Source organism: Mustela lutreola, chromosome X (assembly GCF_030435805.1).
Source record: "Mustela lutreola isolate mMusLut2 chromosome X, mMusLut2.pri, whole genome shotgun sequence".
Taxonomy (NCBI): Eukaryota; Metazoa; Chordata; class Mammalia; order Carnivora; family Mustelidae; genus Mustela; species Mustela lutreola.
In genome coordinates this window covers 116,229,553-116,245,393 of record NC_081308.1, presented here as the reverse complement: position 1 = coordinate 116,245,393, position 15,841 = coordinate 116,229,553, and the positions used below count along the sequence as shown (strand labels likewise).

Here is a 15,841-nt window from a genome sequence, read left to right as displayed (position 1 = left end):
ACAGCCGAGACTCTGTTCCGAAACCCGCAGGTGTGCTACTCCTGTGCACCTGGGCAGGGACTTGGCTCTCCTCTTGCTACAGTTACCAAATCGCTTTAAGGGGAGTGCTGTGCATGTTTGCAAATGAAGCCTGTGCTGGCAGATTTTAAAATTTAGAAGATGATGAGCTTGTTTACTAAATAAATATGTGTGTTGGATCTGTTTGTCATGTCCTCGCCTGCAGATGCCTTGGCCCCCTCCCGTTGCTGTGGGCTGGGGCGGGGGAGAGGGCAGTGGGGTAGGAAGATGCCAGTTGTTGGTCTTCTTGGACCCAAAAATTATTTACAGAGCACAGGATTTACAGTCAGGAAGGGTTTTTTTTTGTTTTTTTTTTTTTTTTTTTTACAGGAATGGGCAAATCCTAGATACTCTCTGTATACAGACCTCCTTTCCAGCCGTTATGAAAGGACATTTTTACTTTAAATGAGAGCCCTGTTGGCGGTATAGTCTTGCTGCTAAGTTCCATCAAAACATTGCATTGAAGGGAAGGTCACATGAGACTTGCCACCTTTGGGTCCTGAGATCCCCCCAGTAATGGTGTGACTCCAGAAGAAGGCCAAGGTCTTTCTTTGTGGCCCTGGCTCACTCCCCCACTCCTCGGGCATCTAATGCCAAAGCAGAAGCCAGTAACATATACCAAGGGATAGAATTCAACCCCCACTCAGGTCAGTTTGAACAGTTCTGTACAGAAGTCTGATTTTCAATTCTGCCTTCCATGGAAGCTGTCCCCTCCTGCGGCTGCTCTCCGCCAAATTTACCCCCACCCTGGGGTCCCCTCCACACACTCCCTGGGGGCTCATCCACCAACCCCTGAGCTAGAACTGCCCACCTTGGAAGCCAGCCCCGGGTTTCTCCAGTATTTTTTTTTTTTTCACAATAAAAGTGCAACTTATAGAGACCCCTGGCTCTCAGTGTGCTGAGTCAGACCCCCAGAACCTCAGACGGAGCCGGAGGTGGTGTGAGTTTGGAACCAATCCGGAAGCTCCATGTGTTCGAAAGGACTGACTTAAGGGGTCGTTTTAAAATATTTTCTTTACTTTTATAAAATGGCATCGTGTAAGGCAGAATTATCACACCCTTTTTCCAATTCCTTATTGATTCATTCATTCATTCTTTCTTTCTTTCTTTTCTTTTTTTTTTTTTTTTATTTGAGATGTTTTGCCTGCTTTTATGTGCCGTCAGTTGAATTTGTAGGTAGCTGGAGGTTGGGTGTGAAAACCAGGCTGGGAGCTCACAGGGAACAAGAGGTAAAGAATTAAGGGTTCAGGATCCAAATCTCGGCCGCTTCGGTGTTGAGAGGTTGTCACACAGGCAATTAAGTGTATATTAATTTCCCCAGCCATGTGGTTGGAAAATCAGCACATCAAATAAAATATTTAACACCCAGGAAAAGCGAAATGCCTATTCTGCGTGTGTGTCCTTAAGTGGTATTTTTATGGAAGGAAACCTTATTTGAAACAAATGTCAGAACAGAAATTGAGCTCATGAAAGGCGCTGAGAAACCACAGCACGTAAGGTTTTAAATGGTGCCCATAAAAAGCATCGTCCTCGGCCTCAGTCCCTTCTGCGGTCTGCACGGGAGTGTCCCATGCTTGTGTCGCTCTACCTGTGCGTACGGTTGTCCGCACTCATTTGTACATGAATCACGGCTGGACCTGGTCCCAAGACCCAGAAGTCGGGTGCCAGGCGACAGATCCACTGGTCTTGGGACCAGGAAGGAGTCTCCTAATGGTGGAAGGGATGACATCAGGAGGTCCCTCGAGGAGCTCGCTGAGACCCACCTTAGAATGAAGCTATTTTCCGCCCACAGCAGGGAGCCTCGGGGGCTCTAGACCCAAAGTGGGGATCCCTGAGCCACCCTCAAGCTTCTGTCTGGGGATCTTGAAAGGGGCTATCGCACTAGCCTGTGCAAAAGGAAGGAGGGCTTTGGGGGTTGGCCATGGCCCGGGCCAGGGGAGGCCCCCAAGACAGAGATGTTGTGCTGACCGAGCCGGGGAGGGTTTGCCATGACTCGCATCTCCCGCTGTCTGTTCCCGGATGCCTGCCTGCCACCTTGCCCTTTCATTCATTTGTGCATACATTCCTCAAGTGTTTACCGAACACCTATTTCAGGCATACGCCTGGGCTCGCCAGGGCAGGAGTATACAGAAGACGTTTGTTTTCTCCTCGCCCTCTCAATGGTTCTTCTCTCCTTTTCTCTCCCCCCATAATTCAGTGGTAACAGGGGTGGATGGAGGGATATCCAAAATCCGTCCCCGTAGGAGACATCTGCGCCAGGAATTTCCGGCAACCCCCAAGGAGAGTGGCAGATTGATGGCACTCTAGTTGGGACTAACAAGGGGGCGGAGGGAGGTGGCGGGGGGGGGGGGGAGGCTGTAGCCAGGCTGTCTGCACAGGCCTCTTCTATAATTCCCATTTATCGGGCCCTCGCTCTCTGCCAGGCCCGGTACGTGCCGTTCCTCATACCTCACTCAGTCCTCCATTCTGACTGGTCCTGCTTTAGATGAGGAAACAGAGGCCAGGAGAGGCAAGTGACTTGCCCAAGGTCACACAGCGAGGATGGGACAGAGCCCCAGTTCAAGCTTCGATCCGGATATCTCCAACTCCCAGGCGTTCAAGAAACTCAGTGTTTTGCAGACGTCCACACAAAAATAGATTAGGAGCTGCTCCCACGTGCTGTGAAGTTCGTTTCAGTGTGGTTTACTTGAGTTTCTGCGTGCACCAATTATAATTGTCAACAGTAGCTCCCGTTTATCAAAGGCTTGGGGGTCAGGAACTCTACAGAGCCGTTTTACACCCAGGGTCTTCTGTAATTGATGAAGCATTAAGGCTATTAGTTTTATTATCTTCATTTTCCAAATGAGGAAGACAACGCTTAGAAAGTAACACGCCCTCAGGGTGCCTGGGTGGCACAGTCAGTTAAGCATCCGATTTTTGGTTTCAGCTCAGGTCAGGATCTCGGGGTCACAAGATCAAGCCCCATGTGGGACTCCATGCTGGGCATGGAGCCTGCTTAAGATCCTCTCTCTCTCCCTCTGCCCCTCCCACCTCGCTCATGCGTACTCTCGTTCTCTCTAAGGAAGGAAGGAAGGAAGGAAGGAAGGAAGAAATTTGGGGTGTCTGGGTGGCTCAGTGGGGTAAATGTCTGCCTTCAGCTCAGGTCATGATCTCCGGGTCCTGGGATGGAGCCCCGTATCGGGCTCCCTGCTCAGTGGGGGCCTCTGCTTCTCCCTCTGCCCTCGTCTCGCTCTCTTTCTCTCTCTTGTGCGCATGGGTACAAAAATAAAGCCTTTAAAAAAAAAAGTAACATTCCCAAGAGTTCCCAGCTAGTAAAACCAGAGCACAGTTTCACTCAGGTCTCTGTGACACATCAAAGCCACTTATCTCCTGCACTGTCCTGCCATAAACCCTCCAGGACTCTACTGCTTTCAGATAATGTCTTCTTACTCACCCCTTTTCTGTCCATAACAGTCTCATCCCTTCGTGCCCTTTAAGATGAATTAAGTCATTGTCTCCTCCAAAACCTCCTCACTAAGGCCACTTATTAGCCCCAGTTCCAATTAGCCAAACCTGGAAGTCCCAATGATGTGTCTAGAAAGGGGCAATAAGAATCAGAATATGGGGATGACTGAGTGGCTCAGTGGGTTAAAGCCTCTGTCTTCGGCTCAGGTCATGATCCCAGGGTTCTGGGATCGAGCCCCGCATTGGGCTTTTTGCTCAGCAGGAAGCCTGCTTCCCCCTCTCTCTCTGCCTGCCTCTCTGCCTACTTGTGCTCGCTCTCTCTCTTTCTCTCTGTCAGATAAATTTTTAAAAATCTTAGAAACAAAACAGAAGAACCAGAATATATGAACATCAGATTTTCAGTCACCCTTATGGGTTCATGGAATCTTAAGACAAAGGCGAAATAAAGCCAGAAATTCTCATATTTAGAAGTAATAAATGCTACCTAAAACTTGACTTAAACCAAAAAATACCCCCCAACCACGTCTACAATCTCTCACAAACAGAATCTCAAAAAGGGAGGCCAAAGAGAAGGCTTCCTCTCTGAAAATCAGTTTATTTTACAAATAATGATAAGATGGCCGTTTTAAAAGTATTGCTTATTTAGAGATTCCAAATCTACACGCACATCACCTTCCTGAATGACCATATCCTCTGACAGAGACAATCATTCATACTTCTTTAATCCTTCATACTCTCCCTCGTGCCATGGCACAACCACCAAAGGGCCAAGGCAGCTGCCTTTTTGTGCCAAGAGTTTCTCTTTCCATTTTCCAAGGAAGCAAGACACTCCCCATCCCCTGTCTGCAAGGGGAGGGGGGGTTCATGCCCTCGAGGACTTATTCTATTTCAGCTTCTACCTCTAGGCAGCCAGAAAAATGACTCCGAACCACCCACGGAATGAGCACCTGTTTCGGTTATTGTCCTGATGCGAACATGCTAATCCCCGGGCCCTTCTAATGGGTCAGCACTGCCGATCTTAATACGCCAGTCTTGATTTGGAACAGGTGGGTGCCACAGTTGTCCCACTTGTATTATGAGCCAGAGCATGGCTCGAACAATGTAAGATTCTTCATACAGAGACTGAGAGAGCGCCAGATGGTATTATTGGAGAGAAATAAACTCAATTCTTTTCTGTAACGTCTCCAGCTAAGGGCTTCGACTAGGAAGAGAGAGCACCCAGCCCTATCACTTTCTTTCTTTCTTTTCTTAAGTGCACACGAAAATGTTTGTGAAAATCCAACCCAGCCCTAGTTGTGTAGAACACGGTTCTGAGGTAAAATTCCCCTCTGAGTCTACATTTGGCTGTCTGTTCCCCAACCCTGCGCTCTCACCCGAGAACTGTCTGGAGCTTCCCAAACATCCAGGCTTGGTTTAAACAAACAAACAAACAAAAACCCAGCTTTCTTTTTAAAGACATGAAGAAATCAGAAAAAGACACAGTCTCTGTCCTCAGCATGGAATTGGGACTATGTGATTCCCCCACTTTCCGTAACAAATGTGAGAGTTGGGGAATGCGTGGTACCCTTTTTCCATTCAGAAAGATTTATTGGGTGAGCCTGCAGGCCATTCTTCATAGCTTGGGGTTGCCGTATCTGGTTGCTTTGTACAGAAGCCATACATGTTTCCCTTGTCAAACTAGATTGGGAAAGCCTGAATAGACAGTGTGTCCGAAGGTTCATTATGTGCTGGGTTAACGCGCTCAGCTTCTGGAATAAATGTGTTACATGGAAATCAGAAATGACTGCTTGTTCTCAAGAAGTCTAAAATATAAGGAGTGATAAAATATAAACAGTGATCTAGACTGATCTTCTCCCGGTGCCTTGGAATTTCTGTCTCTCATTTATGGCCTTTCTTCCCCGCCCCCCCCCCACTCCATTTCCCCTGCTTGAAAAGCTATTAATTTCTCCCACCTTCCCATCACCCTAGACTCTGATCCCCATAAACAATCTATGCTGTTGTATGCCCTCTTTTTAAAAATACTTTCCCAGTGGTGGAATATACTAGAAAGAAAACTAGGGAAGCTCCGTGAGCTTGGCAGATGCTTCCAGTCCTGTCTTTGCCATTTACAAGCTCTGTGTCTTTAGCAAGTTTCCTAACTTCAATAAATGTTCGTTTCCTTCCTTCCTTCTTCAAAGGAATTTTATTCTCTACGGTCAGGCAGCTGCCTCTGATGAACAGCCCCGGCTAATGGGTGGACTCGGGTTCCGTCCTTGTTCCGAAAGTCAGGAATGAAAAGAAAACTTGATCAAGCGAGAAGGGGACAGGGAAGCACAGACTCCCCGCTGTGCTGGGGTCTAACGGGGTCTGCCATCTCCCATCTGTTCATACTCCATCCTTCCTCTCGTCTTTTGCGCATCTCGGCTGGTTCTACAAAGCTTGGTCCTTACCCCTCACCGCCACTTGCCATCTTAGAGCTTCACTCACCTTTTCCCCAGCTGTGAGAAGTTGCTCCCAGAGGCCCTTGGGACTTTGGTTTGCTTAGCGACCTTGGCTGAGTGGGAGTTGCTTGTGTCTCGGTGTCCTGAATCACTGGGCCCCCATCAGACACTGCAGCAGAACTCTGCCATGTATATGGTATTAAAGGGGAGAGACAAGCCAGGCAGGCTGTTGGGAGGGCCGGAGGCCCCGGTGCATTTCTCCAACCTTGATCTTGGCCAAGGCTTTCTGCCCTTCTGGGCTTCCATTTGCACAGTTCCAACGTGCAATGCCTGTCTTTGGGGACCCTTACGGGAGAGCAGTAAGGATCTAGGGAGATAACAGGAGAGAGCACAGCTGTTCTAGGACGTCCATGGAAGAAGTTCCAAGGAGCAGAGCCCCAGCCTTTTGAATCTAGGGCCAGAAGTTTGGAAAGAGCACTCCTGGTAAGGGGCTTTCAGAGATCATCCTGCTGCGCCCCCCCACCCCCTGACATTTAAAGCTGAGTTAGCCACACTGAATGGGACTGCGTGGTCTTCTATGTGTCAGGTGTAGACGCTTTGGGCATCAATGACATTGTGACACTTTCAAAAGAAGACGGGTATACATAACCTATGCATGCATGGGGTGTGTGTGTGTGTTCTCCCATGCCTGTGTTTATGATACACATGCTAATTATGAGCACATTATACATAATTCTGAACGCATCATGAACGCACACATGGGAACACACATGCAGCATCCTATGATAGAACTTTCAAGACCCTGTAATCTATCCCCTGCCCCCGCCCAACCCCCCGCCTCCTGCCCTGGACAGGAATGTCCTCTCCAGCCATCCTGACCAGTACCCATCCAGCCTCTGCCTGAATGCCTACGAGGAGCCAAGAATACTCAGTTGCATACCTGCTGTCTCCATGCAGCTGTGGACAACTTTTAGAACAGAAAAGTCTTCCTGACATCACCCTAACTACACCACCACCCCCATTCTGTTTATATATATCTATATAAATTTATATTTATTTTATATTGTATATATATTGTATATTTATATTTTATATATGTTATATACATTATATATTTATATATCTTATATATAAATATAAATTTACATGAAATATATAATTATATTTATAATTTTATATAATAAATATATTTATATATTATATATAATATTATATAATATATATTAAATAGATAAAGATATAGAAGGGAAGAAGGCAGTGACCAGGGGTGGAGGATTATATATTATATAATGAATATATTTGCATATATTATATACATATATTTCAAGTCTTGGCCCTTGAGAAAAACTTCATAAGAGTTCTTTATTCTTTGTTAAGGGAATGATAGATTGTCAGGGCAAAAGAGACCTCTTTTTTTTGTTAAAATAATAGGTCAGTATTTCATATTTTAACATCTGTATATTACGTATTTACTTTTGATTATTTATTTATATGTTATCATACGTATATATATATTATATATATACACCATATATGGTATATATATATATATCTATGTATGTGTGTGTGTATATCTATATATATATATAGATCTATATATATATCTATATATAGATCTATAGATCTATAGATCTATATATAGATATATATAGATATAGATATATAGATATAGATATAGATATATCTATCTATATATATATATACTGTACTTATGCTAAGGCTTAAGATATATATATATAGATATAGATATATAGATATAGATATATATATAGATCTATAGATCTATAGATATATATATAGATCTATAGATCTATATATATATATCTATATATACACATATATATATCCCTATATATATAGAGAGAGAGAGAGATCTCCCTATATATATAGAAAGAGAGAGATCTCTCTATATACATATATATGGATATATATAGAGAGAGAGAGAGAGAGAAAGATATCTCTCTATATACATATATACACACACACACACCATATATGGTATATATATACAACCATATATATATATATATATACCTATATATATATGCCTGGCTCCCAGGTAGAGCCAGAGCAGAGGACAGTTGCACTTTGTCTTTTCTCTAGAGGTGGACCGAGTGTACTTGCTCGAGACCATCAGCATGGGGATAGCCTGTGGATCTGCGGCTGACCCCAGGCATGCTGATATTGGTGGTTTGGGTGCTCAACAGAAGGAAGACAGTGACCAGGGATGGGGGAGATTAGAGAAGTTCTGGCTTTAGCAGGAACAACTGGCCAGGAGCTCATTGAGAAGACAGTGAGTACCATTGTGCTGAGCAGATGTAAAGCCCTTGGCATCAGTGAGTGGAAACCTTGACCCTTGACCCTTGACGACAAAGCATGGCAGCAAGTGGCTGGTTGTCATTCATTGATTCCTTCATTCTTTCATACAATAAATATTTACTGAGTACTTGGGTTTGATCAGATACGTAGTAGACCAAGACCCAGTTCCTTAAGGAATTTACAGTCCAATGACTAAGGAACGGAGAAAAACAGGAGGCATCAGGGCAAAGGCAGGAACAGATTTGGCCTTTCCTTTCTCCTTCATGTGTCTGTCTGTCCATCCATCTGTGTGTGTGCGCAAGCACACACGTGCATGATTTGCTCTTCCTGTGCTGTCCCAGGTCCAGAGCAATGCATCTTTACCTACCCTAACATACAGCATGCCTCCCAAATTGGAGGGTGACAATGGTCACCAGCCTCCCTATCAAAGGAACCCTTTCTAAATCTTTTCTCCCACTCAGAAGCCAAGGGATCATGAATGTCCTCAGTCAGGATGTGCACACATGTACCAAGTAGCCACGTTCTGGGTGGGACATATGCATAAGGAGGCTCTGGGTTTGGGAAAGGTGCATATTGGGTCAAGTCAGTTAAAAATCAGCCCAACAGCCTATAAAGTCAACCGCGGTTTGATTTGGACTTAAGCCATCCTCCACTAGGGCCGTATATGTGCACCTCGCATTAAGAAAGCCTGTACCCAAAAATCCCAGCTTTGAAAGGGAGAGAGGAATGTGACTGGCCATTTCTGGAAGCCATCTAGAGCCCTCATTTATTGACACAGGTGTATCAAAGAGGGTGGCGAAGCCCTTGAAGGAGCATCTGATGCGATCCCTGCCTTCCGTCATTAACATCAGGAAATCATCGCGGGCGAATAGGCCTTTATCTGGTCTGGGCAGAGCCCCCCAGAGATGGCTAGTGGGTTAAAATACAGCTGCGGTGCCATTGCGGTGGGGCTGGGCGCTCAGCACAGACACAAACTCACCTTGTCTTTTAAAGCGAGAAGGGACTCTGGGGCTTTGTGGCAAAGGGTGTAGTTTTCTGAAAAAAAAAATCAAACTCAAATAAATTATTAAATTAAAATATAAACTGAATCACAGGCATGCCTTGGGGATTTTCCTTACATTTCAGGGAGATTATGAAATCCATCCCTTCGTTCAGCTTTAAAATCACACTGAATCAGCTTCTCTGAACGACGGGGAAGGAGTTCCCATGACCTGATATTTGCAACTTCCACTAAAGTATGGCTTTCTGTATTTATTTGGAAGTACTTCTGTTCCGTCAGGGTAGGGTTTACCCTTGTTGTGTAGCCTCGTGATGGTTTCACTTCACATCAGACCATGCACCTATTAGTAACGAAAGTTGTGACCCAACGAAAACTTCTCTTACACGGAGCTTGGGCTCTTGTTTATTTCGCAACCTTTATTTGTGTGAAAATTCGTGAGATGAACCATGACATTTAAACTATGTTTGATAGCTTAACAGATTATAAGAACAAAATCAGACGGCCCAAATAAAAATAATGCTTTGATTGCTTTCAAATTCAATGTCAAAAATTAAAAACAGCTTTCAAAAAGCCTTGGCTTTTTAAATTTTGTATGTATATATATATGTATATGTATACATATAATATGTATACATATAAAATGTCTATCATCTATAACATAGATAATATATAAAAAATATATTTGTTATATATAAATATATATTTTATATATATTAAATATATTATTAATTATATTTTAAATATATATTAAATATATTTTATACATATAAGTGTGTGTGTGTGTATCCTGAAAATCCAGAAATGTATAAGCAAAAAATTTAATAATGGTTACTTTAAAGATTCAGAAGTGTTTTCTTTTCTGCATCTATCCATTTTTCTGCAGTTACTCTCAGAATCAGAAAACCCTGTTTTTAATGACTACCTTTTCATTTAATTTTAATGAAGCCTTTTCTAGGGTTGAGGCAAGGTGTTTTCCTCTGTTGAGAAAGTGGGCATTGTTAAGCGGTAGCAGTTCATAATTCTTCTTCCACGCACGATGATGAAGAACTTCGCGAGGCAGGCAAGCTGAACCGGACCCAGGTTCTTTCCAATTCCTGTAAATTCCACCAAAAGTAGTTTTTTAACTTTCAAACTCCCTTTAATGGACCTTCAACGTCATTAATATAATCACAGTCCTCACTTTCTTTGAGAGCAGTGAACCAAGGAATTCTTTAAAACGGGGCTTTATCAAAAGAACTTCCATTTTAAATGCCTCCCAAACCTGGAGGAGGTCGGCAGGACGCAGTGAGTGACAATTTGAATTTCTGAACTACAGAGTTCACAAAGTGTTAGGAGCCTTTTTTCTGTTTCTTGTTTTGTGAAAGGATCTTTGCTCCAACTCACATTCATTTTTCTTCGCATCAGCTGCAACAGAGCGAACCAACTTCGCTGCAAATCAAAAGCCTGACAGTTCTATTTCCCTGAGATAATTGCATACTGCTTTGGAGTTTCCTTTTCCCCTCTGTTTCCTTTTGTTTTGACAACAAGATTCTGGGAAAACAATATACAATTGATAACTATGCTGAATTTTAAAAATAAATAACTGTCGACCCCAAAAGCTTCCAGGAGCCTATGGAGTGGAGTTCTTTTTTGAAACCGTTCCAAAACCAGATGTGGAAATGTTTAGCTAATTCCCCTCCCCAGTCCCCATGCAAAGGGTTCATATGTGTCTCTAACGACATCAGAGGAGATGGGAAGGCAAAAAAAAAAAAAAAAAAAAAGTCCTGTCTGCTCTCACCAAACACAAACAGCACAAAACTAATTTGGTCTGCAGCTTTTGTCTCTTTCAAAAAGCGTCGTTTCTTCCCGAGATTAGAAATGCTCTGTGTTTATGCCAATATCCAATCTCTTTCTTGTAAGACATGAAATAGAGTTCCTGTTCCCAAAGTGGAACAGTTCATGATTTTTTGAAATGTAAAAGAGGAATGAATGAATGAATAAGATTTTTTAATAATCAGGCTTATTAGGGAGTTCTTGACAAATAAGAAGGCAAGGAGGAAAACTCTGTCAAAGGAACTAATGGAAAAGATATATTCATAGACCACATGTAGAGAAACAGAAAAGCTACTGTACTCTGTCGCTGCAGGGTAAGCAAACATTTTGCATCCAGGTGCCATTAGCAGCCTTGGGTCTGCGGGCCTCTAGAGCTCAGTTCAGGACGGCTTGTACCAATAGCCCAACGCTGAAACTCATTGCTTCTGGAATGTCGTGGGGCTAATTTGCAATCAAGTCAAAATGGGGCTATGGTAATAGAGACCCAGAGACGTGCTTTCTCAATGCCCAGCCTCCTCCTCCTCCTCCTTCTCCTCCTCCTCCTCAAGAAGCTGGACAGTGGTCCCAAGGTGAGCACTCCCTTCTCTGCTTTTATTTCTTCCTTGGCCTCAGCTCCCCTTAGCTCTGAAGATTTCTGGAGACTTTAAAAGGGATTCTGTCCACAGCCCCAAGGATGGTGAAAAGTACCTTCCATTTGGCACCCCGCCCCCAAAACACACATTCACAGCCTTCCCATCTGTAGCGCCTCGGCCTTCTTCTCAGCCTTCTTCCTCTTCTGCCACTGAGCAGAGCCCCCCTGTCCCTCATCTGTCTGGTCCCACTCTGCCGCCACGCCTCAGCTAGAAGTTAGAAAAGCCAGCTGACCCGATGATTTCTCACAGTGTTGGGAATGACTTATCACCCCCCCCACACACACACACACACACACACACGCGCGCGCCCTATACCCTGGGCAGCAGGAAGGGGGGTGGTTCCCAGTGCTAATGACCTGTCCTCAACAAAACAGAATAACTCCTGAAGTGTGGCACCGAGCTGGGGTTAGCAAGCTCATTAGCAAGTACATTCTGCTCTCCTCCTGGTCCCCCCACTGCTCCCTCTCCGAGACACACAGTCTCGCATGTGGTCCCACAGACTTTGCTTTTAAGTTTCCTCCGAGCACGAAGGTGTGCTGTCGCATACAGAGGTGTCTCCGCGGACTGGTCCCCTCGCGTGACCCTCTGCTCCTACCTGTGAAAAATCAGAGAACAGGGAGATGGTCCTGAGTTTGGAGATTTGTGCTAAATGCACCCCCAAGCTCAGCGAGGTTACTGATTCAGTGCAGAGAGTGAGGTGTCTCAAATGTTTGCTTGGGGCCCAGCAGTCTTGTTTCTTGGAGACTCCTGGGCTTTTTATAACCCTCTTTGGATTATGCATGAAGGAGGGGAGGAGTGAGAGGGGGTGGGGAAAGGGAAGATGCTGGAGGAAGGGCAGGCTGAGCTTCCCCACACAAGAACCCAGCCTTGAACTTGGTTCTCAGTTTTGGGTTGGGATAACCAAAATGGAAGAGAAGGACTGTTTCTTTGGCCTGTTCTAGGATCTCCTTAAAGGGGGAGCTTTTTGTTCAGGGCAAATAGGTCTTGGTTATGAGATGACATGAAGGGCAGAGAAGAGGCGACAGAGGGTGGGACATGCTCGGGTGGGCTCCGAGAGACCGGGACGGAGGGGAGAGCACGCTGGGGATGGAGGGATGACGTCAGCAAGTATCAGGCCTCATTCCAGAGCAAGCGGTTTGTTATGTCCCTGTTGAGTCATCTTCCAAGACCCGCTGGCATCGCAGTTGACTTGCGTTTTGTTGTTGTCGCTGCTCTTTTGTTTGTTGTGGTTTTTGGAGGGGCAAGAGGGTCTGCTTCTCTGTTTCCTTGCTGCAGCTTCCGTTTTCTGCTTTACTCAAGACAAAAAGGCAGTCCCAGGAGAGACACCAGAACCAAGAGGGGAAGAAAGAGGGAAGGAAGGAGCCAGGGAGACACCTTAGACTTATCTCTACACCCAACAGCCCCGGGAGAGAATGAAGCGCCATTCCTGAGAGAGATAGGGAGGTGAGATCCATACCCATCAGATCGAAGTGCCTGACTTAGAAACAAAGCCTTTCATGCGGGCCACGGCACTTTTCCAGTGAGCCCCTTACGCCATGGTTCCCAGCAAAGATGCAGCAAGTTCCTCCCTATCAAAGGAAGAGAAAGAGCTGCCTTTTTGCCACTGGACAGAAATGTCTTGGGATGCATTTTAGTACAAAAGACAGACCCCACACTTGGGCATATCCATTACCTTCGGAAGTTTTTAGGCACGTTTCTATTTGATTTATGTCATTTTCACTTTTAAAACGAAAGTGGAGTTGGACAATATTTGATGATACTCATCTTCCTTCCTTCTTGGGTCATTTGTCACCTCCTTCTGATACTGGGTTTTCGACGTCTGTCCTGAGCCTGGCTCGTTTTTCTCCCCATCTTCCCCGCCACTCTTTAGGAGGTAAAAGGCAGTAGGGCTAGGAAGTGGCCACAGAGCTTTCCATTGAAAGAGAAAAGACATTAAAAAAAAAAAAAAAACTAGTGAACATAAAAGAAAACTATAAAGCAAAGCATACGACTCAGAGAGGGGCAAACCGTGGCCACAGAGAAGATGTTAGGAGCTACCTCACCAATCGGTGTGTGAGGTACAAACCCATGACTCGCTTTCTTAAATCTGGAGCTCTTGAATTGTTTTCGTGTATAACATTAATGGGAAAACGTAAAATTAAAAAGCAGTATTTTTTTGCTTCTGCGGTTTCATGATTTTACAAGGTGCCCTGATTGGCATATCAGGGAATTTCTGGGTCTCTTACTATGATACCTCGATGGTTGATGGAGTATCTGTTTGCTTGTTTGAAGTGAGCCCCTTGGGGAGATTTCAAAATGTGGTTGTCAGGAATAAACCACATTTTCTTCTCCAGCTTTGATTTAATTATGTTTGTCACTCATCCACACAAGGCAATAAGGAGGGGGTGCCTTTATGAGAAGACCCGGGTGGCCCTTAAGGAAGGGTCTGGTGCCACTGGCTTGAGTTAAACTGTATCTCCTGTCACCTTAATATTTGGCGTGAAAACAGTTTCATTTTCTTTGCTGGAGTGGCACAAAACGCGATGCCTTTGCTGACCAGGGTCGACTCTCCTTGGGTATGAAGGATATGCATTTTATACTGAAACAGCACTATAAAACCTCTTAGAGAAACCACTTAGAGAAACCACTGGGGTCATCTGTCACCACGTGAGTTCCAACAACGAAACTGGAATTCTGTTCTCTCTCACAAGAATGTTTTCCTTTTCTCTGTTTTCTTTGTTTTCGGTTTTATCGAGGTAGAATTGACAAATAAAAGTACAGGATATTGAGGGGCGCCTGGGTGGCTCAGTCGGTTAAGTGTCTACGTTCAGCCCAGGTCATGATCTCGGGGGCCTGGGATTGAGTCCCATATCCGGAATCTCTGCTCAGTGGGGGGCCTGCTTCTCCCTCTGCATGCCCCTCCCCCTGTTTGTGTGCTCTCTCTCTTTCTCTTTCTCTCTTTCATCAAATAAACACATCCATCACCTCACCTTTGTTCAGAGAACACTTAAGTCCCACTCTCTTAACCTTTTGAAAATACTTCTGTTTAAAAAGAAAAAAAAAAAAGATTGTGTTTGAACTTTTAACAAGAGATAAGATGATGTGTCTTTGTGTCTCTGTGTGCTCTAGAAATCCTCACCAGCCAGCTTTCTGTTTCCGGAACGTCCGTACCTGATCCGCCCCAGGCATGAAGGCTCTCCAGTTGATAGCAGGGATGGTCCTCCTTACCTGTGTGTTTCTGGCCTGTGCTGCACAAAGTCCAATGACCGTGCTGTGCTCCATAGATTGGTTCATGGTCACTGTGCACCCGTTCATGCTGAATAACGACGTCTACGTGCACTTCCATGAGTTACACTTGGGTCTGGGCTGCCCTGCCAACCACGTTCAGCCACACGCCTACCAGTTCACCTACCGTGTCACCGAGTGCGGCATCCGGGCCAAGGCTGTCTCCCTGGACATGGTTATTTACAGCTCGGAGCTGCACTACGCTTCGAAGGGGACTTCTTCTAAGTACATGATCCCTGTGTCCTGCACTGCTCCCCGGCAGTCCCCGTGGCTCCCTCCACCCTGCCCGGTGAGAGTAGCCAATGGGACAGTCACTACAGCCCAACACGGCGGGGCGAGCTATGACGTGTTCACCTTGTCTCAGTCCAGCCAAAGGCCCAACTGCGACTGTCCGCCCTGCGTATTCGGCGAAGAAGAGCATGTCCAGGCCCCGCAGGGCCAAGCAGAGGCTCAGGAGGGCCAGCACCCTGCTTTTGTGGATCTTTCTGAGGACTGGTCCCTTCACTCGGATGATCCCACTGGGTCCATGTGATCGCCGGGTTTGAGGAGTCCCTTGGGAGCTTTTTCTAACATTAGTATATAATATTTTCTATTATTAGACAAATAAGTTTGTTGGTAGCCCCCTTATCAGTGCCTTTGAGAGAGGGCAGCTCATGGTTATTTCATGAATAAAATTGTTTTATATTTTTATATCTTTTTTTTTAAATAAATTTTGATGGCATAAAAATATCAGTTCAGCATTTTTATTTGATAAACACATATATAACTTTCACTGGGGGCCAGACACCATTCTGAGGGCTTTACAAAAGTTAGTGCCCAGTCTCCTCTGTCTAGGATGATTGAGCTCCCTTTCAGGACCCGTTTCTCTTACACTCTGTACCTCCCAACCTAGC

General features: G+C 45.0%; 1 protein-coding gene across 2 annotated transcripts in view; it reads left to right on the top strand.

The window, feature by feature from the left end:
* PLAC1 (placenta enriched 1) overlaps window positions 1-15,659 on the top strand; it is a 178,881-nt gene extending 163,222 nt beyond the window's left edge. For both annotated transcript variants that reach the window (XM_059158330.1, XM_059158329.1), the window contains exon 2: window positions 14,793-15,659. In XM_059158330.1, the coding sequence (XP_059014313.1) occupies window positions 14,851-15,480 (630 nt within the window). In that variant the 5' untranslated portion in view covers window positions 14,793-14,850 and the 3' untranslated portion in view covers window positions 15,481-15,659. The remainder of the gene's footprint in view (window positions 1-14,792) is intronic.
* The last annotated feature ends 182 nt before the right edge of the window (window positions 15,660-15,841 follow it).